The 25,265-nt window shown below is 36.6% G+C and overlaps 1 protein-coding gene across 1 annotated transcript in view; it reads left to right on the forward strand.

The window, feature by feature from the left end:
- The window catches only part of TBCK (TBC1 domain containing kinase), a 178,533-nt gene that overhangs the window by 135,569 nt on the left and 17,699 nt on the right, over positions 1-25,265 (forward strand). Inside the window, exons 23-24 of the mRNA XM_005872443.2 lie at positions 10,446-10,621; positions 20,490-20,649. Of these exons, the coding sequence (XP_005872505.1) occupies positions 10,446-10,621; positions 20,490-20,649 (336 nt within the window). The remainder of the gene's footprint in view (positions 1-10,445; positions 10,622-20,489; positions 20,650-25,265) is intronic.

The following is a 25,265-nucleotide window of genomic DNA, read 5'->3' on the forward strand; positions in this document are numbered from 1 at the left end:
TACAAACATGACTTTTCCTGATCTTGTTTTCCTCTTTCTTCTCTGTTACCTTCACTCAATGTTTTTCACTGTCTTCATCTGTTTCCATATCATTATATGTAGTAATCCTCAAGGTTCTGTGCAGGCCTCCTGTTCTCCCACAAGACAGATATTAGACAGTCCTATAGACTCTCATCTTACACTTGCCATGAGCCTCTTATTAGCTGCAGTTCTAGCTTCTCCTGTTAGCTCTAGGAGACCCATATAGCCAATGCCTACTCAACACAAGCAGCCTCTGATTAACATGTCCAAAATGGAATTTATTTCCTTTTCCCCCTAAAGCCATTGTTCCTTCAGAATTTCCTATATGAATAATCACCATTATCACTTCCCAACTTATTCAAGTCCGTCTCTAAATTCATCCTTGACTCCTGCTTCTCCTTCCATGTTTAATCAATCAGAAAGCCCTTTTCATAAATCTCTATTTCCCACTAATTCTGATGCCATCATTTTAGTCAAGTTCACCATCATCTCTTACCTGCTGTCTTTCCTACAACAGTTTCCTGCATCCTTTCTTGTTCCTCCCTAATCCGTTCTTCAGACTTCAACTAGCATAACATTGTAACCTTTTTTCCCCCCTTAAAACCACAGTAGTTTCATTGCCTCATACTTGTGGAGGCTAAAAGTTCAAAATCAAGGTGTTGGCAGAGCCACACATTCTCTGATGGCTCGGGGTGAGAATCCTCCTTGGCCTCTTCTAGCTCTGTTTCCATAAGACAATGTATGTGAAAGATGGTCTTCAAAATGTTCTGTAATACTTGCATATTTGAGTCTCCACAAACATCTCATATCTACTAAATCAATCTCTGAGGGTTGACTCATGGACTCTCTGTTTTTGCTAAGGTCCTGGCACAATTCATAACATATGTGCACACAATTTTCTCATGGCTTTACAGCTAAATAGAAATGTTTATTCATGGGAGGAGACTCAATGATAAGATATTCATATTTATGGTTAATTGTTATTTTTGTATTTATTCTTTGCATATTTGTATACTAATCTACTTGTTTTATAGTTATTTATATATAACCTTTTTTGGCAAGTTAACTCTCCTTTCTTGAACCGAAACCACCACCTGTTTCACAACTCTGCAATTGCAGCCTGCTCACTCTCTGACCCCCTCTTTTTGTTTTTACTACCAAGGACAAGCCCTCTTCTAAATCTCTCTCTTCCTGGCTTCCCCACCCCTTCTTGTTCTGCAATCAGATGAACTGACCTACAACATTGTATTTCAAAAGCTATTCATGTAGAAAGAAATTAGAATGTGAAATTCATCCAGGACTCAAAAAACTTGTTTCCGCCCTAGCTGGTTTGGCTCAGTGGATAGAGCGTCGGCCTGCGGTCCAAAGGGTCCCGGGTTTGATTCTGGTCAAGGGCATGTACCTTGGTTGCGGGCACATCCCCAATAGGGGGTGTGCAGGAGGCAGCTGATTGATGTTTCTCTCTCATCGATGTTTCTAACTCTCTATTCCTCTCCCTTCCTTTCTGTAAAAAACCAATAAAATATATTATAAAAAAAACCAACTTGTTTCCTACTGCACTACACTTTATGATTTCTCTCTTGAAATCAGTAAAAGATAACCCTATTAAATCAAGTCAGAATGAATATAGTGATCTTAGTAATAAGTACAGGGTGTTAATATATGAGTACATATGAGTATAAACACAGTTGTCATATAACATGGAAAGCATCAGTAATTAAAAGTGACAAACTGTTCTCCCTCCTGAAAACTTAATATGAACAATTTTGCCTCCAGAGAAGAAATGTAAAGACGCGAGAGAAATATTGGTGGGAATTAAGGAAAAGCAGGAGAAGGATAATGATTTTTTTTAAGTCTTTAATTTTTCTTTTCCTTTTTTCCTCATCATTTTAAAAGAATTTTGACTAAGTTTTATTCATTCAGCAAATATTAAGCACCTACTGAAGCACTTGGTAATTTAATTTGTTAAGGCCTTTACAGTTATAGAGAGGTCTTCCTTTCATAGTAGTATGGAATTGTGGGCTGCATCTCTTCACAGTGTCTTGCTAATTGAGGGTACTTGAAGAAAGGTGGTTGGGAACAGATCTTCAGTTCAGACGAATGGGAAGAAAATCATCAATGCCCAGCCTTGTCCCCATGATCACCATGATGTTCATTCTCCAGTTCCAAATGTCATTTAAAAGAGAGGCTGCCAAGTCCAGAGTTAGCAAAGTTGTTACCATTTTATATAAACTGCCTTTTCCACAGTATGTAAGTTCCCAATTTGGGGTGTAATGTAATTCAACATACCAGAAAACTATTTGGCAGGTGGAAATATTATATCAGGAAGGGATAAAAACATGTTTTAGATTGTTTGAATGGGTAAACTGGACCAAAATGAAACAGTTAAAAATAAATACAATTACTGAAATAACTCAAGGGTCATTCTTTACTTCTAGGTAAAGAAACTAAATTGTGATGCATTTTTATCCTTACTTTTCCTAGTGACCTTTCATGCTTTTCACATTTAAAAATCTAATTGTTTAGCTGCAGCAGTACGAAGCTTGAAACATATGTTAAATACATGTCACTATATTTTTAAACATTCACTATTATCCTTTTTTTTGTGTAGTTACCTTGGAAAATCGTATTTCATAGTTGCATATTAAAAATGTTTCTTCCTCTGAATTATAGAAATCTCTGGGTCTTCTCATCCTACTCATCAAATTACTAAGTGCCACTTTTCTGAATGTGGACATTTCAGTTGTGCACAAGTCTGTTCTGAATGGAGCAGTGCCCTATAAATAGCAAGTCAAATGAGAAGATAAAAATGCCCAGAGCCGGACAAAAATTGAATTGTGACTAAACGAGCACTGGATTTCTAGAGTGTTGTACTGATGATTTTTTGCAGGGGAGGTGGGTATCCTGGGAAGAAAAGAGAGATGTTTAGAAGTTTTTGGTAGGAGGATGTTGGGGGTGAAGTTCTTGATGGGAAACACAAAAGAAAATAAATATTATTATCATCTTTGGTTAAAATAACAATTGTCGTATTTGGTAGAATATTCTATTTAGGATTGGCCCAAGCTAGTAGCTGAACTGATCTGAGAGGGCAGCTCACACTTCCTACAGACATCAGAGGATGCTTTCAATCAGCATTAGCATATCCACATAGCAGTTTCTAGGAAGGTTATGTTGTGACAGTTTTTTTATTCCTTTGCAGCTGATTTAATTCATTATTGATTTGAGATAGCTTCTGTAGCAATGTTTTTCCACAGTAAGTTTATAAAATATATTTTCTTCATGAAGAGCCATGGGCACAGATAGGATAATTTCAACTTCTAATGTATATCTGGGTCTTGCACTGTGATCTGCCTTATGCAGCCTCAAAGTACAAGGCTGTCCTTTCATGTGTCAATGACATTCCATAGCATTTAGAAAGAAATGGATTCTGGCACAATTCTGCAGAAAGGCTAGCGACAACAGACATAGTTGTTATATTCAGGAGTCATTGCAGTGACTTTTACAATCCCAGGGTATAAATGTCCTGTTTATTCCAACCCTTCTCCCAGGATATGCTATAACATATGCAAACTAAATAAACAAGCCATGTTATATGAGAAATAAACCTGCTACTAAAAATTCATTTTGTTAACCTGATTTGTACAGGTGCCAACACAGGATTTAACAAATAAAGGTATATAATGAAAAAACAAAAGATAGCTTTTATCTGTAACAATCTCACATCTTCCAGAGAATCATTGCTAGAGGTTATTTCTTTTTTCCTTTCCCCCAAAGTCAAAAAGGGCAAATAAAAAACCTTGCTAAAAAAAAGAAAAGTTATTACTAATTTAAAAAAAACCTTGCTAAACTGGAATTATTCCAAAATACATCAGTATGAATTATAGTTTATTGTTCAGAAGTCCTACAGAAATTAATTAAAGCAAACACTGAGCAAACAGGAGTCAAATAGAGTCCTACAGACTTGACTTAATTGATAGATTTTAAGCTTTATACTTATCAAATAGATATTTGAATTAGTTTAAGATTAATATGTTTGTTTTCTTTAATAAACTAAATGGTTCCCATTAAATCCAAATACCCCTTATGATAAATTAGATTCCCACATGTATTTATATTCATTTCTGAATTCTTTTTTCATTTATATTCATTTCATTTTATTTCCTTTCTAGTACTAAGAGGCTATTAGAATAAGATTATACATTTGGCACTATGTTTTTACATGAATTATAGAATGTCTTTTCTTACTCTCCTGGAGAGAAATCATTTTGGTATATATGTTGTGTTTGAATTAAATGTATGTATAAGTAGGGAAATTAAACATATTGTTTATAGCTTTCTTTTATGTTTCTTGTTGGTATTTATTCATATTTGAGCCTTTCTGTTGCTGTTATTATTGAGATGTTTTATTTTATTATATTTTCTAGTTTTTTAATGGATAGAAAGATTGTCGATTTTACAAGAAGTTTGGTGTAGTGATTAAAAATGCAGACATTACTTTTTTAATCTCAGCTCTGTGTGGTTATGCGATCATTTTCTTTGTTGTCCATAAAATAGAGATAAAATATTAAATATTTCATAGAATTACAGAGGATTAAATTAGTTAATATATGTAGAATACTGCTGGCACATGCTAAACACTGTAAGTTTTCATTATCATTAATTATCATCATTGTCATTTATCAGCCAATTGTTGTTCTCATTGTTTATAAGTTTTTCACTTTTTCTAGTTATATATCATCTGCAAATTACTGATAAGTTTTCCTCTTTTCCAATTTTATACATTTTATATATTTCTGTTATTTAATTGCTCCACCCAATTCTTCATAACAGTGTTAAAGAACAGTGGTAATAGTGGATATCTTTATATTATGCTTAGGTTGTTTGTAATGTTTTGCTGTTTTTTGTCTTAAGAGATAAATTTTCTCATTTTATGAAAAGATTATGAATTCTGATTTCTTGAGTTTTATTAAATGTCTTTTCAACATGTTCTAATATTCAGTAGGAGGTTAAGATAAGCCATAACTTTTGACTCCTGAATTCTGTCTTATATTTCAGCTTTGGGAACCAGCTCTAAATGTAGGCTCTCAATGCAGAGGGCATCAGTCCTCCCAGAAACTGCCAAACTTTAGTTTAAGCCACAGTTATACTTAAGGTCTTTGCTTGCCATTGGGTGAAAATATCATGAGAGTTCATAGAATGGGCAATCCTGTGAATTTGGGAAGGAGTTAGAAAAAAATTGACTAGACTTTAAGAGCAATGTGTTTGTGGGAGAGGGAGATCTCCACACATCCTTCCACAGGGATTCACTAAAGCTTCCAGCCAGATAATATTTGGTCGTTTATTTGACATTCTTTGGTTCTATCGTGAGGGAAGTGATGGGACAATTTCCCAAGTAACAGGAAAACCTGAGCAAAAATGGTAGCACTTATCACTACTAGGAAAAGGGTAGCAGTGAGAGAGTAAACACCCCAATTCAACTAAAGACTGTACCTTGGAAAGTTAGAGTTTGGGATGAAAATGTCAGTGAGACTAACTAAAATACTGTGACCTCTAAGCCACCAGCTGGCTGTACCCTGAATCTCTGCTGCCTCTGAAAGCTGATCATAACATTCTATGTGGAATCGCAGTTCTCTGACATTCCTGAAGGAAGTATCACAATTCCACTTTTAAGAGTTCAGCTGAGTGGAGCTGCTGTCATGTTTAGCTTTTTAATCATGTTTATTTCAGCCTATAAAATGTATCAGGTTCTGGTCTTATTTTGAAAATTATTTCCAGAAACTTACAGAAACATACACAGTAGCATTCACCACCACTCCTGCCATACATTGCCACATTGACCCCCTTTTTGCCCCAGAAATCACTTATGCGAGAGTGTTCACTTACTGTAACCTCCATCTCTTCTGCCCTCACTTCAACCAATTTAAACTATGAAATATTTGCCAGCTACTTGTGTTGAAATGCATAAGTTCTTATTAGTATATGTTTATATAAGCATGTTATGCTTTTTGAACAACACTTTGCTAAGCTTCACAATTTGAATCGCTCCTGAATCCCTTTAATAGAAACTCCTCTGCTGATGTTAAGTATTATGTACAGGTTTCCAACTTTTGTCCCAGGAAGTAAGCAGGCATTTTTGTACCTGTTGCTAATTGAAGAATCAATCAGAAATAAAGTCATAGAATTCTATAGCTAAAGTATAAGATATAAGATACCTACCCGGGTCCCTTCCTTTTATACATGAAATAATTGAGGACTAGAGAGATGAAATAGCTCTAAAATGTTATTATATATCAAAGGGGAAATTACTCTCCTTACAGAAATTTAGCTTACACATAATTTTTCAGGGGCACATCTGTGAAAATTTTAACATAAATTCATAATCACTGAAAAAAACGTTTATGTCCATTGTTCTTTGGGTTTCATATTCATGTACATGATCTCTCTTTTATTTGAGGGAGAGAAATATCTCTCTAGTGTGAGAACTACATTATGCAGCTTCCAGAGCATGACGGTTTTATTTCAAACTCCATTTCAGATGCGATATGTCTGTAATAGAAATAGCAGGCTCCCCCTGTTTTCTCTAAAACCAAGAGGGAGAAATAAAAATACCAACATGCCACTGAAGCAATTTATTGTTTTAAGTATATGGATAAATAGATCCTTGTAGATTGATAGTTTCTGAAGATAGTTTTTCATTGTTAAAATTCCTTTGAGATGATAGTTAATGTCTGTGCCATTCACAAAAGCCTGTCTCATGCATGAGCTTGAAATATATAGCACTAAGAAAGAAGAGTCTATTTATTATAGACATGTGGAAAAATAAAAATTGATGGATATTTCCCTAAAAAATCTCAACTTTATGTGTTTCCAATTCTTGTTAATAGTTTGCGTAATTTAAGATTTTTCTCAGCAGACTGTATAGATGTACCTGCTAAATTTGGGATTTCTTCCTGCCTTTTTTCATTTTTCTTCAAATTGTTTACTCTTTCTCATGACTTAAACTTCAATTTCTATGCTTATAATTCCAAAAATATGATCCTCTAGTCATGACTTCCCCCAAACACCAGTTTCTGTCTCTAAATGCATTCTCAACACTTCAGCTTGGTAGAACTTATGCAACCTCAGTTTTACATATCTAAATCTGAACTTGTCATCCCCTTATCTACTGTCTGTCACTGTTACTATCTTTTTTTCCCCCCAGTTATCCATATTCAGAACATAAAAACCATTATTTACTCAACCCTACCCTTTATCTTCCATCTGTTTTCTTATAGTGCCTTTCATGTGTCGTTCTTCCTTTCCCCTGTCAGTGGTCCACTCCTTATTCTGTATCATGACAGAAACCAAGTTGCAGTGATTCAGGAGTGGATGGGAAAAAAACAAACTAAAGATGAGAAGGTAGAGGGTTAGTAGCTGGAGGAAAACCCACCACTTGGAAAGTAATTTTCTTATTTGCTATAGTGTTTTAATTTATTTTCCACTGTGGGTGGGAAAATATTGGGTATATTTGTAAGCCAAGGAAAAGTAGTGAAAAGAGAAAGATTGAAAGAAAAAAGAGATAATAAATAGAACAAAGCTGTCAATTTCCACTGTCATCACTTAATCTAGATCTTGATAAAATCCACTTTTTTTATTTAATTTTATTGTTGACATTATAACAGATGTCCTCCAATTTTCCCCCCTTTTCCCTCTCCTCCCAGCCCCTGCTCAACCCCAGGCCTGCACTACACTATTGTCTGTGTTCATTGGTTATGCTTATATGTATACTAGAGGCCCGATGCATGAAGTTCGTGTAAGGGGCTCGGCCCTCGCAGCCCCAGCTTCGTCTGGAAGGATGTCCGGAATGTCGTTTAGCTGTCTGGTCTTATTAGCATATTACACTTTTACTTTTATAGTTGAGTTCTTAGGTTAATCTCTTCCCATCCCCTCTATTATCCACCCTTCCCCTACCTGAGATATGTCAGTCTGTTCCATACCTCCATGTCTCTGGTCCCTTTTTGTTCGTCAGTTCATTATGTTCATTAGATTCCACTTACAAGTGAAATCATGTGATATTTGTCTTTCTCTGACTTACTTATTTCACTCAACATAATACTCTCCAGGTCCATCCATGCTATTGCAAAGGATAAGAAATTCTTCTTTTTTAAAGCTACATAGTACTCCATTGTATAAATGTACCACACCTTTTTTATCTACTCATCTACTGCTAGGCACTTGGGCTATTTCCAGATTTTAGCTATTGTAAATAATGTTGCTATGAACATAGGGGTCCATATATTATTTCTGATTCATGTTTTGGGCTTCTTAGGATATATTCCTAGAAGTGGGATTGCTGGGCCAAATGGTTGTTCCATTTTTTATTTATTTATTTTTTAGTAAATTCCACTCTCAAAAAAAAAAAAATCCCATAATGGCTGCACCAATCTGCATTCCCACTAGCAGTATACTAGGGTTCCCTTTTCTCCACATCTTTTTCAGCACTTGTTTGTTGATTTATTGATGGTAGACATTCTGGCAGGTGTGAGATGATATCTCAGAGGAATTTACAAAAAAATGAAAGAATATACTGTGCTATGTCCAGCACGGGCATGTTTGATGAGCAATGAAGGATTAAAGAAGACAGACAAGAGAATACAGCTGGGGCTCGGTGGGATGCTGCTTCTCTGATGGAGAGACAGTGCCATGGCCTGCAAGCCGAGTCTTTATTTTATAGTCAGCACACAAAGCAAAACAAGGGTAGTGGTCAACATGTTTACAATGTTCATGTGAGTTTCACCTTGTTTTGGCAGCACTTGCTGCACCTCCCACAGTCCATTAGCTATCTAGGAAGGAACTAAGGAGGACTATAAGGTCAAACTTAATTATGCTAGGAGGGCTCTGCCCTCCAAGCTGGGACTTATTTGTGGCCCTGCCACAGGTCAGTTCGAGGCTTGACCCTAGAGCCGCTTCCTACATTTCCCCCTTTTTTGTTTTTAAGCTACTGCAATAAACATAAAAGTAAAACTTGAACATCAAGATCAAAACTCTGGCTATTAAAACAATAACAAAACAATGCCAATGCAACACAGCAATAAGAGAGAAATCAAACTACAGACATGTTAACATTTTTTAGCTACAAAATGAAAGTTTCTTTTGCTGCTGGTGTATATTTACTCAGAGTCCTTGGACTTGGCTGCACAAGACTTTACAGAAGACTAGCAGCTAACCAATGCTAGCATAGCCAGAAACATGGTTGAGGGAGTAGCTTCCACTTCTTGCTTTTCTACCATCTGCTGGGCTTCAGTCATTAACTTCTTCAGCTGACCCCATGTTGGCACCTTGGCCCCTTGCATAGCCTTCCTTTTCTTCTTCTTCCACATTGCTATCATTGGGGCAACTCTCAGTCTTTTGAACAAAGGGACAAGGAGCTTCTCTGGGTCCATTGTGGTGACACACATAACGCTCTGGCTGCATTGCTCCTTCTGGAAAGATACAAAACACAACCTCTTCCCCACATCATTATTGGATTTGGTAAAACTCTTGTCTGGTTTGTGCATCCTTCCACCAGGCTAACTCGGCGAAGGCTTTTGCACTGGAAGACCAAAGCATTTCAGCCGCTGTACAACACTCTGCATCATAATTCAAAAAATTTAACACATAAACATCCTCCTCCCCCTTTTTATTTTTGTAATTGCTTTTTAAGAAGCCAGTCTAAAGATCACACCAACATGGAGAAGGGCAAATCTGAGCGTACTGTAAAACGGTCCCAAAGCACTGGACTATTCCTGAAGCCCAACCTACCTCTAGAATTTTGTTTCTACATCAAGAAATTGCTCAAATTATTTTTTTAAGATGCTTTTTATTTTTATTTTTTTGTTAATCCTCACCTGAGGATATTTTTCCATTGACTTTTAGAGAGAGTGGAAGGAATGGGGAGAGACAGAGAGAAAAACATAGATGTGAGAGAGACACATCGATTGGTTGCCTCCCGCACATGCCCTAACCAGGGCTTGGATTGAGCCTGCAACCAGGGTACATGCCTTTTACCAGAATCAAACCCAGAACCCTTCAGCCCTTTATCAGAATCAAACCCAGGACCCTTCAGTCCATGGGCTGACACTTTAGCCACTGTGCCAAACCAACTAGAGAAAAAACAACTGCTTTTAAAGATACACAGTGCTCTCATAAGGAAAAATCTTCCTCATCTCTTTCACATTTGAACCAGGAGCTTGGTAGTAGTCAAAAGTGTAATGTTTTCCTATATCTGTGACTAATAAAAGTGTAAGCCGCAATAGTAACATGGTTACACAGTAGACTGGGAGATTGTTTCTTGTTCTCCTGTGTGCTTATAGTGATTGATATCAAGAGCCTGAAGATATTTTTACTGGCTACACTTTGCCTCTATAATATTCTCAATATTTGTGTTATTTGTATGTTTCTTTCAGTCAAGAGAATCCATCCCATTAAATGACCTAAAGTCAGAAGTTTCTCCCCGGATTTCAGCAGAGGACCTGATTGACTTGTGTGAGCTCACAGTGACAGGCCACTTCAAAACACCCACCAAGAAGACCAAGTCCAGTAAACCGAAGCTCCTGGTGGTTGACATCCGGAATAGCGAAGAGTATCCTTTGTACATGCGGTTTTGGAGGGTGGTCCTGCCTTATTCATATTGATTCTTTTACATTTACAGGGCATGTGGTAAAAACAATGAACATATCTGGGATTCCTCTGAATTCAAATAGCTAAGTAACTCTCAAGCTGGATGCCATAGTAGAGTTGCATAATGTTTTATAAGATAATATTACATACCAGAGGCCCGAAAATGCTTTCCAAACAAAACCAGAATGTTGGGATATTTTATTAGTTTTTGTGTTTCTCTAGTGTGTATTGTTCTTGGGGGATTTGAATCCTTCCTACTCTGGCTAAAATTTCAGCAAAGATGAGAAGTATTTACCTGGTCTAACTCGTAGGCTAGAGAGGGTTTGCCAGAGCTCATCATTAAATTTATTATAATCTTCAAAATATTGACTTATAGAGAACATATTTTTCACTGACATTAAATGTACCATAATTTCTGGTAATTTTGCTTGGCATTAAAGTATAAATGAGTACAAAATAGTAACAGTTCAATCTTTATCCTAATTTTTTCATCATCTATTAGATTTTCAAATTTGTTTTTGAACAGAGCTACTCCCTTTTAAAATAAAGTTTTTCTTTGAAACTCAATATATAAAATATAAATGAAGACTTTTATAATTAATACTAGAGGCTTGGTGCATGATCGGGGCTTGGGAGGGATGCAGGAGGTTGGCCAGCCAGGGAGGGATGGTGAGGGCTCCAGGGCATGTCCAGCCGTCTCACTCAGTCCCTATCGTCAGGACCCCAGCAGCAAGCTAACCTACCAGTTGGAGCGTCTGCCCCTGGTGGTCAGTGCACGTCATAGCAACTGGTCGACCAGTCAACTGTCTCCCCCCTAGTGGTCAGTGCAAGTCATAGCAAGCAGTTGAGCAGCCTTAGCATATCATTAGCATATTACGCTTTGATTGGTTGAACGAATGACCAGACACTTAGCATATTAGGCTTTTATTATATAGGATTCTTCATAAGTTAACATTCATAGCATTTCCTAACTACAAATGAGGATAATATGTGAGGGTTAGCAGGTTAGTAGATTTTCTCATATGCTAAAATTGCCATATAAATTTTCATGTGCATATTTTTAATCACAGTTTTAAAATGAAATTAAAACCATACATTTGCAGAACTTCTGAAGCAATTCGTAGAGTCTTTGATTACTGAAAATACAATTTGAGAGGCCACTAAATCAAATGATATATCCCTACCTCTTTGTAAAAAGTTACTACTTTCTATTTTCCCTAAACTGTGAGGTCCCTGAGTATGGTGAGAATATAAATGTTCATGTCCCTGATTGTTCAGGCTTCGGGGATACTGGAAGTTTCTTAGCAGAGTAGGTGAGTGCATTGACTCCCAAACAAGCATTAATTTCCATTTGACTGGTCAGGGACCCCTGGTCTATAAGTTCTTCTTATTTGTTACTTCAAAGGCTTAAAATACCTTCAGTTTTTTAGCTTATGTTTCTTTTGGTTGAATCTTTAGTCATAGTTTTTTATAAAATTATCAAACAACATAGCATCATAGTGTAGTACCTTATTTTCATTTTAAAGGCTATTATTAAAGTAATTAAAATAATTTATGCAAATAGAACTCTTGTGAGATTTTCTCTGGGATAGGGAGGGCACTTCTCAGTGCAGGTTTTATAACCTGATTCGGGGAAAGACAGAAAGTCCTTTCTGCACATGTTGTTTCTCAAATTTCTTCAGTTTAAAAAATTCCATAGGCCAAGATGCTATCTTTGAGAGTAGCCTGTCTGAACCTCCTCAACTGAAAGTCTGTTAAAGCTTCAGGCATTTACCTTGTATTTTAAATATTCTCAATTAACTTACAAATATCCTGCACGAGGAAATATTTTAATCTGTTACCTGTTTTTATGATTGTAGGTGAGGAGAAGTGAATTAACAATCTAAGGAAACTGCCACTAAACTTGGTGGGAGCGAGTGAGGGTGGGGAGTTCAGAAAAGGAAGGCTAGAGGACAAGGAGATGGCTTCACCCACCTGACAATAAAGGCATAATCCCAAATGTAGAATAAGAATCAACCCTACAGATTATCTGGTGTAAGTCCTTAATATGAGAGCTGAACAGCTTATAACAAGGAGGCTAAACAGCGAAATTTTTATGGAAATCATATTTTATTTTTGTTTTTATAAGGAAAAAATATAAAATGTCAATCTAGATAACAGTAAAGTCCATTATGTCTGTTCTCCAATACATTATTGGGATTTCAGAAAAAAAAATTATGTAATTGCAGATTTTAAAGAGGCAATAGAAAATTTTTCTCATGTAGTGGCATACATTCCATAAGTAATGTTACTAGCATCAAAGATAATACACTAGCCAAATTTGTTTTCTTCAATAGTTGTAAATAGTTTGAGTTACAAAATTCTTGGAGTTCATATTAAGAGTCGTGTTAGTCACGTAAACAAACGTGGTCCAACTGGTGGTATCTGTAAACAGAAGTACTTTGAAGGGATGTTATTCTCATTTGCTTGATGTCAAGGCTGTTTTTGCAGTTTTATTTGTAAACTTTTTACCTTTTTTTAAATATTGAAAGCGAAGGGAAGACAAGTTCAGTTTTACATTTTTTAATTTGAAAAACACATAAACTTAGTTGCTTTCATTATTATACCATGTTTTTCATTCTTAGGCGTGTTAGCATTATTCTTGCCTCTGTGCCCTAAATAATTAAGTTTTTTAAATTTCTTCACAATAATTAAGAGATACTTGTGTGCAGAGCAGGGTAGGTAATAATGAGGTTTTGTGAGATTTTTTTTTTCATCCCATTTGGGTGGAGGTTCAGACTACCCTTATCTGAATGGATCTGGTGTATGTGGGGGTACGTGGTAGCCACTCCTGAGGAATGTCTCCTCTATCTGGATTAATCATTAATTGTGAAAGGTCCATTTATTGTTGATGAGCTCCTGTTTGCTCCGAGACCCAAGTCCTGAATGCCATGCAGTCTCATTTACTCAGCCAGTTCATCCTGTTTGAGGACTACTTTGCCCAGCAATGGAGAACCCCGGTCCACTAGGAGCTCACAGTCTTGTGACTAAGACAGACACATTAAATAGATAATTATAATACAGCCTGAAATGTCTATGTCTGAGGCATACCCAGAAGGCCATGGGATTATAAGGATGATCACCTAAGCCAGATGGTGCCTGAGGTAGGTCTTCCCATTGGTGAAGAGAGAGGACATTTCAGACTGAAAACACATACTGTCTGGGTGCACAGGGTGTGAGAAGGACACATTCAGTGAATTACAAGTACTCTGGATGTGCGTGGTTGGAATATATGAGGATGGGAAATGCGACCAGAGTAGGCAAAGGCAGCTTCCTGAAGAATGTTGCATAAAAAGTTTGGATTGTATTCCAAAGGCTATAAGAAAGTATTAAAGAATTTTGACCAGGTAAGTGGAGGAAGGATGAGAGAGGAGGTCCTGTCCAGGCAAAACTAGAAGAATGGAATCGCCCAGAGATTGGATGTACATAAACATCCCTTCATATTCACAGCACAAAGAGTGAGGATTCTAGATGTACCCTAAAATAAACCAATTGTATTGGGCCCTTTGGGTTAGTACCTATGCTGGAGAAAATCCAGAGAGATAATTTTTGTTACTGTTTCTTTCCCTTTCTTATCCTGTGTATTGACAAAGGAGAATTATTTATCGTGGCACTTCAAGTATTGATAGGTAGTGGTGCCACTAGCTAGGAGGGACCGGAGGCATTTAACATATTTGCCACTGACACATATTCTAGGTTTGGCACAATTCTGAAACTTAGTTACTCAGTAGATATGTAAGATACTAGTATGTTCTAGGCACTATATTCAGCATTGTAAGAGTTTCGTAGATGTGATAAAAATAGATCCTTCCTATAAATTGTTTTAAGTCTTGATGGAAGCCATGTACATTAGTATGTTTTAGACAAGATCTAAATAATGTCATGAGAAGTATATAGACACTGTGGGTAGAGAAACTTTCATGAAGGAATCCTAAAGAATGATTAATATTTGAACACTCAGAAATAAGGAAAAAGGCATTTAGGAAGAGAAAACTATAGGAGCTTGGTAAGACATATACTGGAAACAGTATGTGATTCAGTTTGGTGGGAACTGAAGTAGTTAGGTCCTATTCATGAGGGCTGAACTGAGAAATCTGAGCTTTGTTTTATAGGTCTCCAGGGAAGGTTGTTCAACAGGGGTGATCATCAGAACTTTGTTTTTTAATTTTTAATCCAATAAAACGGATTTCCAAGTGGCAAAATGAGAATTGGGGGTAAAAACAGAAATCTGATGCAATAGTCTAAGCTCAAGGTAATGAGTGTCTGAAATAGGCAAGTAAGTGGTAATGGGAATAGAGAGACAGGAGGATTGGATTTATTAGTGCAACAGGATGTTAGATGTTGCCACTGGCGAGATGTCAAAAATGAAGTTTTAGACTGATATGGGAGACGGTGATGCCATTCAAAGAAAGCAGCAATAGATTTAGCAAGGAAAAATGATGCTATCTAAAGATGTAACTTTTACATCAATTAATGCTGTTTAGTTGCATTATATATGAGAAAGGCATGGGTTTAATTCCATATTCCCTTGTATCTATTGATATTCTAAAGGTGTAGCCTTTACTTCGGGCTGGCTCTGTTTAACTAATTATAATTAGTTAACATGGCAACAAACAAGTTAATATAAAGGTGTGATACCTTCATAAGTGGTCTGGTGAAATGCTGGTATGCTCTGGATAGAGAGATATAATGTCACTAAGTGTGGTACGCAACAAAAATGCTGTGTTCTTTTAGGATTTAGAAAAACATAAGATGCTTTCTGTGTTCACTTTTGAGCCATCAAATATGTTAAAGGAATTTTAAAATATTTTTGTAAAGTAAAGGAACTTTCTAGAATATGAACATTTACCTATGTAATTTACCTATACAATATACCTGTATTATTTTTAAAACTGCTATTTATTCTATCTGCTTGATTAAAGTATAGTGCATGTATTGGCAGTATTGTTTTGGAGACTGACTTAGGAATACAGAAAAATCTTCATGTTTCAGAAACTGAGAAAACAGTGCCCATCATCCTTACCTGTTAATACTGTTCTAATAATTAGTTGTAAAAAAATCTAATTACTTTTTCTGGTTTCGTTGTATATTGGGTTACCAAATTTTGTTTAATGTGAAAATGTATCTTTGTTATAAGCACACTCTTGAATGCTTTGGTAATGTCTGCCAAATGGAATGTTGAGCAGAGTGGTATGTTTTGGGGGAAGGAAACAGCTTACTGCAACAGGATAAAGTCACCAGTTACCAGAGAAAAATGTTTGCCAATCACAGAGTACTATCAGAGTAGTAAACAGCTCTATTCTAAAACACCTGACCAGATGACTGCTATAATAACCAGATGTTTTTATAGCTACTACTAGTAGCCCGGTGCATGAAATTCGTGCACATTAAAAGGGAATTAATTAGGGGAGATATTTTAATTTTTCTACTTGCCCTTTCTCTATAATAGAAGTGTGAGAGATGAAAGGAAATTAGTAAAATGTATATGAAAATAATATATAAATTTATTAATAAACAGTAACAAAAGGATATAACAACAACAGAGGCATGATAAAAAACGACAAAAACATATGAAAACAACAAAAACATGATATAAAAACAACAGTGATGCAATGACTGATAAAGTGATTCAACTTATTCTAATATCTCTCTGTACACCACATTAAGAGTGAAAACACTTTCAGAGTGCTTGACTAATTTCCCTTGTGATGAAGTATTTAGAACTTTAACTGTAACATCACATGCTCTTCAAACTCGAGAGAAAGCAACATATAACTGACCATGTGCGAAAACAGGTTCAGGTAGGAATATGCCTACTCTGTCTAGAGTTTGTCCTTGTGATTTATCAATAGTCATCACAAATGCTGGCATCACCGGAAACCGTCATCGAATCAATTTAAATTGGAGGCCAGTGTCAGATGGGGACAAATTAATTCTTGGAATCAGAACAGCCTCTCCCTCTGCAGATCCTGTTAATACTTCAGCTTCGATAATGTTAGGTCGTAATCTTTTGATAATAAATCTGGTACCATTACAAAGTCTCCATTTACTATTGAGATTTCTCAATAGCATGATGATTGCACCCACTTTCAATTTTAATTTATGACACAGCATTCCCGAAGGAGTAATACTATTAAGAAATTCTATGGGAAAATTTTCCTTTTCAACATCATCTGTGGAATCAATGGAATCATCACTCAAATATGTGTGAAAATCTCCATCAAGTATATCCAAAATTTCTTCATTTAATTTTTGAACATGCTCATTTTTTGGACAAAGAATTGCACGTTTAGATATATTTTTAATATTATCTATAGATATAGTATTTCCAAAGGTAGCTTCAATATTAGATCCATTACAAATCATTTCACAGGGGATTTCAGTAATATCCATTCCTAAATGAAAACTGCTATCAAGTTTGCCATCTCCAAGTTTTACTAACCATCCACTATAAGCAGAATCCTCTGATCTCATATTTGTTGTAAGAGACAACTTTCTGAAACATCCCCAAACATTGCAGTACTTTAAACTCGTTTGTACTATGGCCTATCACATAGCATATGGCACAATACTGAGACATTGTCAAAAATCCCCTCCAAGAAGAAGAACTTTCCCACCAAATACAACATTCAGACTCATAATTTCTCTTAGTAATCTGTCTATGGCATTCATAGTATGACTGGATGCCATGGTGCATTCATCAATAATGAGAAGTTGGACCTTTTTAATAGTTTTAGCAACTTCGCTCTTTATATTGAGTCTAGAAATGGAAGTTTCATTTAATGGAATGGGTAATTTATATTGGGAATGAAAGGTGCTTCCACTGAGAAGTAAATTTGTAGCAATTCCTGTAGACACTGTGGGTAAAACAGTACCACCATGACCTCTAATATAATGTATTAAAACTTTATACAGATATGCAGGTGAATAGGATTCCTAGCTGCCAGGCCCCTGACAGCAAGCTGGCCATCTGTTGATTACATGAGGAATAGGGCTCCCTCCTCCCTCCTGTCAGGGTCCGGGGTGCAGGTGAATGGGGTTCCTGGCTGGTAGGCCACTGACAGCAAGCTATCCAACAGCAGATTCTATGAGGAATGGGGCTGCCTCCTCCCCCTTGTCAGGGTCTGGTTTGAAGGCTGGCCACGCCCCCTATTGGGCCAGACCCAGAGTTCTACCATGCTGTGGCCTCCGCCTCAGCAACCCAGGACTGACTGCTGCTGGGCGCTCCTGGCACTCCGAGGGTGGGTTCTTCCCTCAGGCCTCATGGGAAACAGCTCGGGGAGGGCACAGCCCTTAGCAAGGCAACCCAGGACTCAGTACTTCCACACTCTGCTCCAAGGGTGGGTTCCTGCCTGAAACCTCGCCCTCCAGGAAACAGCTGGGGGAGGGTGAAGCCGTTTCCAAGACGACCCCTGCAGGACTGACTGCCTTCCAGTTGGTCGAGCTTTGGGACATGATGTTACATCCAGGGTTTTTATATAAGTAGATTATTCCATAGTCACCGATTTTCTAAAATGTTGCTGAACAAGTTGTATATAGAAGACACTCAAATGTGACATTAGCTTATAAAGCTTAGTATAGTCTGAACATTGTATTTTATCTTTATTTCTGATTTTCAAAGGAGAGAACCTGATTGGCTCAGCCTGCATCAGATAACCCTTCACTTCTCTCTCCCTACTATGCTGTCAATCATGATCTGGGAGGATCATCTGATACAAACATGACAGCTGAGGGCTCACCCTTTCATCAGGGTCAGTAGTTGAGGCCCTTTCAGCAAGAGAATGGGGGGTGGGCAGGCAACTCAAACATGTCTGCTATAGTATTTGACCAAGATAGGTTTGTATTGCTTTTGCTACTATAAAAACACTTAAAAAAAAAAAAAGCATTCATGGTTGATAAGGGCTAAAGGCTTTTTGATAAATAAAATATCTAGCAACTGATTCAGTTTGGTAGATGTATATACATTTGCAAATAATATTTGAGTCATTAGGTTCTTTGTGTTATCAAAAATTTTCATTTTAAGGTATGTTCTTACTGACAATAAAAATGCTATCAGACTAATGACATGCTGAGAACAAAGTCATTACTGGTCATGAAAACTGAAATTGAGAACATTGGATAATTGTAAATGTTTGAGAGAGTAGTACTGATAAAAACCAAGGAAGATCTGCCAATGATCATGAATTCTTTGTCCTTTCTAGAAGACTCTAAACAATGAGATACTGATGTTCTATCTTTCTTTTCATTTTCAGAACTTTTTAATAGTTCTTTATTAATGCCAAATGTTCTTTAAAGGAAAAATGAGGAAGAAGCAGCTGACTAAAATATTTTAAATGTAAAGTATGTGGTCAGTGTGCACCATCTTTCTTGAGAATAAGAGCCTCAAATTTCTTCTGTCTCCATTCCATTTCTTTACCTAAATAACTTTTATTAATTCTTCAAATTTTAACTCGGCCATCACTTACTTTCTCAGTGAAAACTTACCCTGTCCTCTCCAAATGGACATATTCTACCAAAGCATCATATATATCTCCTTTAGACCTGTTTTTACAGTTGTTTTATTTATGTGAATAGTTATTCAACAGATAATAATATTTAAGAATGTCTTTCTCTATAGACTCTATATAGATAATCATCTTTTAGTTGTACTTTTTTAATTGTACTTTTTACTTACTGAGGAGGGCATATATTTTTTCTTTAAGATCTTAAGGTATTTCTAAATATTTTAAGCTAATAGATGCTTTTTATTCCAAAAATAAAATTTATAGTCAATGAAACCATCAGAACCCTGCCAAAGTGCAAATATAATAAGCATCAGTCCCTTTAGAGACCATAAAATTGAAGAGTGGAAATGTCGGCTAAATTTACTTGAGAAATAAACCAACAACAGAACTGTTTCCAACCAGTGCTGTTGACCTTAACAATTCTAAATAGAGTCCCATTTAGCAATCGCTTACCCAAAGGAGATAGACTTTTGCAGTATCAAATTATATCTGGGAATGTCTGCTTGGCTATATTACTTTCAGAGCTTAGGAGTAATCATAGTAGTAGTAATGAACTTAAAGGCATGATTATTATGTGGCCCATGCAATTGCCATTGATTTGCTGCATCCGGACCACTTTCACAATGCTTCATTTAGTCAGGAAATTCTTTACATCTTTGGCCAGTCATCTTCCTTTCTCTTTTCCATTACATTTTCACATTTAACTTTTTTTTTCCTTAGAGGTGCCTTATTTCATTTAGATAAAGTACTCATGTGAGCATGGAAGATGTTTAGAACTGTCAAGAATTCATAAATAAAGCCAATGAATCACCAAAGTAGTAATTAGTAACAGTTTATTGTGCACATACCAAAGAGACAATTTGCAAACCAAGAACACTCAAACCAAAACATCAAATAAGGCTCAGAGGCATAGTGTCATAATCCAGCTTATACAGTGTGGAGGCAATGACTGTTTATTGGTCACAGTATTCGAATTTTCTTAAATGAAAGGGAATTGGTTAGCGGTTACTTCCTATCAATTTGGGGGAACAAATTGAGTTTCACTTATGATTTTCAGAGGCATAGGCAAGATGTGAACCAGGTCAAGTCAGCCTTGCTTGTCTTGGAAATTAAGCTAAATTAAACTTTACTCGTATGACTAAACCGGTTTTGTCCACTCCAGGAATTTTCAAGTCTGGTCTCTGTGTTTGATTTTTATGGTACTATCTTCTGGGAATCAATTACCCCGCCCCCCCTCTCTCTAAGTCTGCACACAAATAAGTGTTTTCCTTAAACTTCCCTTCTCAGTTTTATTCGGGGTCACATTTCAGGCAGCATCAACATTCCATTCAGCACTGCATTCACCGCAGAAGGGGAACTTACCCAGGGCCCTCACACCGCTATGCTCCAAAGCTTCAAAGGAAAGGTCATTGTCATCGTGGGGAATTCTGCCAAGTACACAGCAGAGGTAAGTGTACTCAGAAATGTCATGTGTGCAGAATAAGTTATTTACCTGCCTAGTAGAACAGATTGTCTAAAAGTTTATTTCTTCAGGAGTAGATTACATATCAAATGAACTTTGAAGATCTACCTATATTCTTACATAGAAGAGTTTGTCAGCCTTTTCCCAGTAAAAGGATTCAAGCTTTCTTCCTCAGTGTGCAACATCAGGTTCAATAGTAAGTTTAGAAAGATCCAAATGATAACCTAATAGCCTAAGGTGTTCTTTAAAGAAAAAACTACTTTCTGAAATTGCAAAGAAGTCGTCTCAATTCCTTTGATTGGAGAAAAACATAGGAGCTTGATTAAAGATTCAGAAAGCTCTTGGTGGACTTTGTTGGATTTTCAGCTTTGTTTACTATAGGCTCAAAGCTTTTTGATGATAGAGAATTCAGGAAGGATACCAACTTTAGATAGGAGGAGTAAGTGAAGCAAAACGACTTCCCTCTCCCCGACTATGTTCTAAACAAACTAAAAAATAAAACAAAGAATGTGAAGGTCAAAGATACCACCTTCATTTTTTATTAAATGTATTGGGGTGACATTGGTTAATAAAATTATATAGGTTTCATGTGTACAATTCTATAATATGTCATCTGTCTGTTACATTGTGGTAGTAAAGGGTAAAGGAGGTCAAATATATGGTGACAGAGGAGATTTAACTTTGGATAGTAATCCAAAAAAAAAAAAAAACCTTTATAAAAGGCAAGTTGGAGAATATAGTTTAATATGAGAGCCAAATGGGCCTGCTCACAAAGCCTCCAGAATTAGAGAACACATCTAGATGTAGGCAACACTAAACCAGGACAACCCTTTTTCTAAAGGGAGGGGAGAATCTGCTCCTGGGAAAGTCGAAGAGGTGTTTTTCTCCCTGCAGGCAGCTCATTCCCAAGAGAAAGAAGGGCAGGACTGAGCCTTCCCAGATTTACCCATCACTCCACTTCCCAGAGCAGAGAAAATAGACAAAAAGAAAGGTTAGTAATATACTTAGAAAATTTTCTTCCTCAAAGGAATTAGCAGTGAAGATACAATATCCCCCTCTAATATGTGCATTCCTTTATGTCTGAATAAACAGAATAATCCAGAAATGTGAACACTGGAAATGTAGTCAGATGAGAACTTTAATACTTTTGGACATAGGCCATTTTTGTCTCACAAATAAAGGGCTAATGGTAATATTGAGTTTTGACACTAAATGAAAGTCATCCTTCAAGTTTCATTGATGATTAGTAAAAAATCATGAATCTCTCACCTCTCTTTTATATATCTAGAGTCTGACAGGGAACAATCTAAACATACTGAGAGAAACACAGTATAACTAATGATTAATGTACAATTTTATGTAAATGAAAACATCTTTTAATTTAGAACTAAAGCCATGGTATCTAAATTATTTTGATGTGATTTGTTAGCTAATGATTAATTTTATTTTCCAGTGCTATTATTTGCATATATCTGAATTTTAAGTACAATTTTACAGATGATGATAGTATAAAAGTTCTAGCGTTTGAGAGTAACACCAGCAAAATGGCAGAATAGGCAGATCTATCCTGTTCCTCTGTGGAAAGATCAGCAAGTAGGAACTGTACTCTGTTGAGTAAAAGTTGCAAAAGCAGGCCTTCTTGTCTTCTTCCTGACCTTAGGGGAAAAGCTTTCAGTTTTTCACCATTGAGTATTGTTAGTTGGACTTTTTCATATGTAGCTTTTATCATTTTTTAGAAATTTTTTTTCTCCATGTTGGTTTATTGAATATTTTGATCAAGAAGTGGTGTTGAATTTTTTCAAATATCTTTTCTGCATCAACTGAGATGATTGTGAGTTTTCCTCTTCTTTCTATGAATGTGATATACTATATTGATTGATTTTCATATGTTTAACTATCCTTGCATTCCTAGCATAAATCCCACTTAGTCATGGTGTATAATCCTTTTAATATGCTCTTAAATTCAGATTGCTAGTATATTGTTGAGGATTTTTGCATCAGTAAATACTGGGGGTACTTGTCTGAAGCCTTGTTGGGTCTGTGTCTGCTTTGGCATACTAGTAAGTATTATGCTGGCCTCATAGCATGAGGAAGTCATCCCACCTCTTAAGTGTGTTGCAAGAGTTTGAAAGGATTGCTGTTAATCCTAGCCAGAGCAATTAGGCAAGACAAAGAAATAAAAGGTATCAAAGTTGGAACATGTGTTCATTTCTCAGGACTATGGTAAAAGGTAACACCAACTGGGTGGCTTAAAACAACAGAAATTTATTCTCTCATAGTTCTGGAGGCTACAAGTCTGAAATCAAGATGTCAGTAGAACCATGCTCCCTCTGCGACTCTGGGTGGAATCTCTCATAGGCTGTTCCATCCTCTGATGGTAGCCAGCAATCCTTGTCACCCACAAAATGGGAGAGAATATTTGTAAATCATATATCTGATATCAGAATATGACATCAACACACAAAGATCAGTTATATATCTATTTACAACTCCTACAACTCAACAACAGAAAGACAACAAATTTTAAATGGGCATATATTTAGACATTTTAGACATTTCTTTGAAGATGATACATAAATGACCAAAAAGCACATGAAAATATACCTAACATTAGGGAAATGCAAACCAAAACCACAGTAAGGTATTACTTCACACCCAAGTATTGGCAAGGATGTGGAGAAATTAGAACCTCCCCCATACCCTATGCATGGCTGCGGGGAATGTAAAATGATGCAACTTCTGTAGAAATAGTTTAACAATTTGGCAATTCCTTCAAAATGCAAACATAGAATTATCATATGCCAGCAATTTCACTTGTAGGTAAATACCCAAAAAAATGGAAAACAAGAGCTCAAACAGATACTTGTATGCCATTGTTCATAGCAGCATTATTAATAGTAGTCAAAGGGTGGAAACAATACAAGTGTCTATCAATAGTTGAATGAATAAACAAAATGTGGTATATATATACAATATACAGGCTGGGACAATAATAGGTTTATAGTTGTGAATATGCAAAACAGAGTTTATTCTCATATTATTAGGTATTAATTATTGCATTGTTTTCCATATGAACAACTGTAAACCTGCTTTTGTCACACTGTATTATTCGGCCATAAAAAAGAGTGAAGTTCTGATTTATGCTACAACCTGGATGAACCTGGAAAACATTATTTTAAATAGAAGTAAGCCAAACACAAAGGACAAATATTCTGTGATTCCACTTATATAAAATATCTAGAAACGGCAAATTCTTGGGAAGAGAAAGTAAATTAGTGCTACTAGGGATTGAGGAGGGTGGAATATGAGTTTTGCTTAATGGTTTTGCTGCTGGAGGAATTAATGGGCCCGATTTCTCAGACACGAGTAGGTAGAAGTGTGTTTCTTGGGGTACCACTGAAATAAGCATTTTCAGAAGCCCCCATGGAAGACTGAGATGTGATAAAAGGCTTTATTTGTGTGGAGTTTTATTCCTTGCGTTATAAAGTCCTATGTCCCTTAACCCAGTCCTGAAAAAGGTACAGCTGGGAGTCCAGCAGAGCCAAAAGGAGAGCCCATGTTCAGAGCTTTCTTTCATGTTGCAGCCGGGTCCAATTCAGCCTCAGTTCAAATTCAGTCTATCAGTCCACTGTGTGGGTCCCCCCGGCCATGAGCCACATGGGCGAGTGCAGGGAGCATGCCCTCTGCAGCAGGAGTCACAGGGCACAGGCAAGCAGGAGAGGCAAGAGCCAAGAGCCCTGTGTGTGAGAGAGAGGGTACTTGCTTTGTTCAGAAGTTCACATGTTCAGGTTTTGCGCCCTTGCAGTGGCCATGCCTATTCTAGCTTCAAGGTGTGACTGACAGACAGGTAGACACCTTCTCACATCACTCAGACCTTACTGGGCATGCGTCCAAACTGCCTTTGTCCAGTCCCTTCCCCGTCAATCAGCAGGAACAGACTTGGAGAGTGTTAAATTAGCAAAGCTGTATAAATGGCATGCCTATATTATCTAGTCCTCCTTTACTCCTATCCTGTTAAATAATAACCAGATAATTACAACGGTATCAGGCACAGCGTTTCTTAATGGAAGGATAAATTTTGAAAATCATTAGTGGTCATGGTTGTACTTAATGCCACTGACTTGTATACCTAAAAATTGTTAAAATGGCAAATTTTATGTTATATATATTGTACCTCAATGTAAAAAAAAAAAAGTTCTAGGGTTCGATGTGTCCAGGCTACCCAAATTCAGTTATTCTCAGAGTTACAATTCTCTGTCAAATGTAGTAGAAAATCTTTTATTGGAGCTGTTCTGATTAGGTCTCAACTTTTTTCTCTGGGGGTATTTTTTTTTTAAAGCAAAAACAAACAAACAAAAAAACAGTGATGTCCAAACAAGAAGCAGCTTTTCTTCTAAATTAAAATCAGTGCACTGCAGCTGGCAGCTGGCAGAGTCCGGTTTTGAAAAGACCAAGGAGGCCCCAGTTGAATGCTATGCAAGAAGCAGAGGTGTCAGTTACAAATTATCTTTGCAAATGTTTATGATTTCATGTCAGAGTCATATTTGGACTGGGAATGTTTTGTTTGCACACAGTAGGCACTCCTTGTAATTTTTCTAGTT

The sequence above is a fragment of the Myotis brandtii genome, unplaced genomic scaffold, assembly GCF_000412655.1.
Source record: "Myotis brandtii unplaced genomic scaffold, ASM41265v1 scaffold38, whole genome shotgun sequence".
NCBI lineage: Eukaryota > Metazoa > Chordata > Mammalia > Chiroptera > Vespertilionidae > Myotis > Myotis brandtii.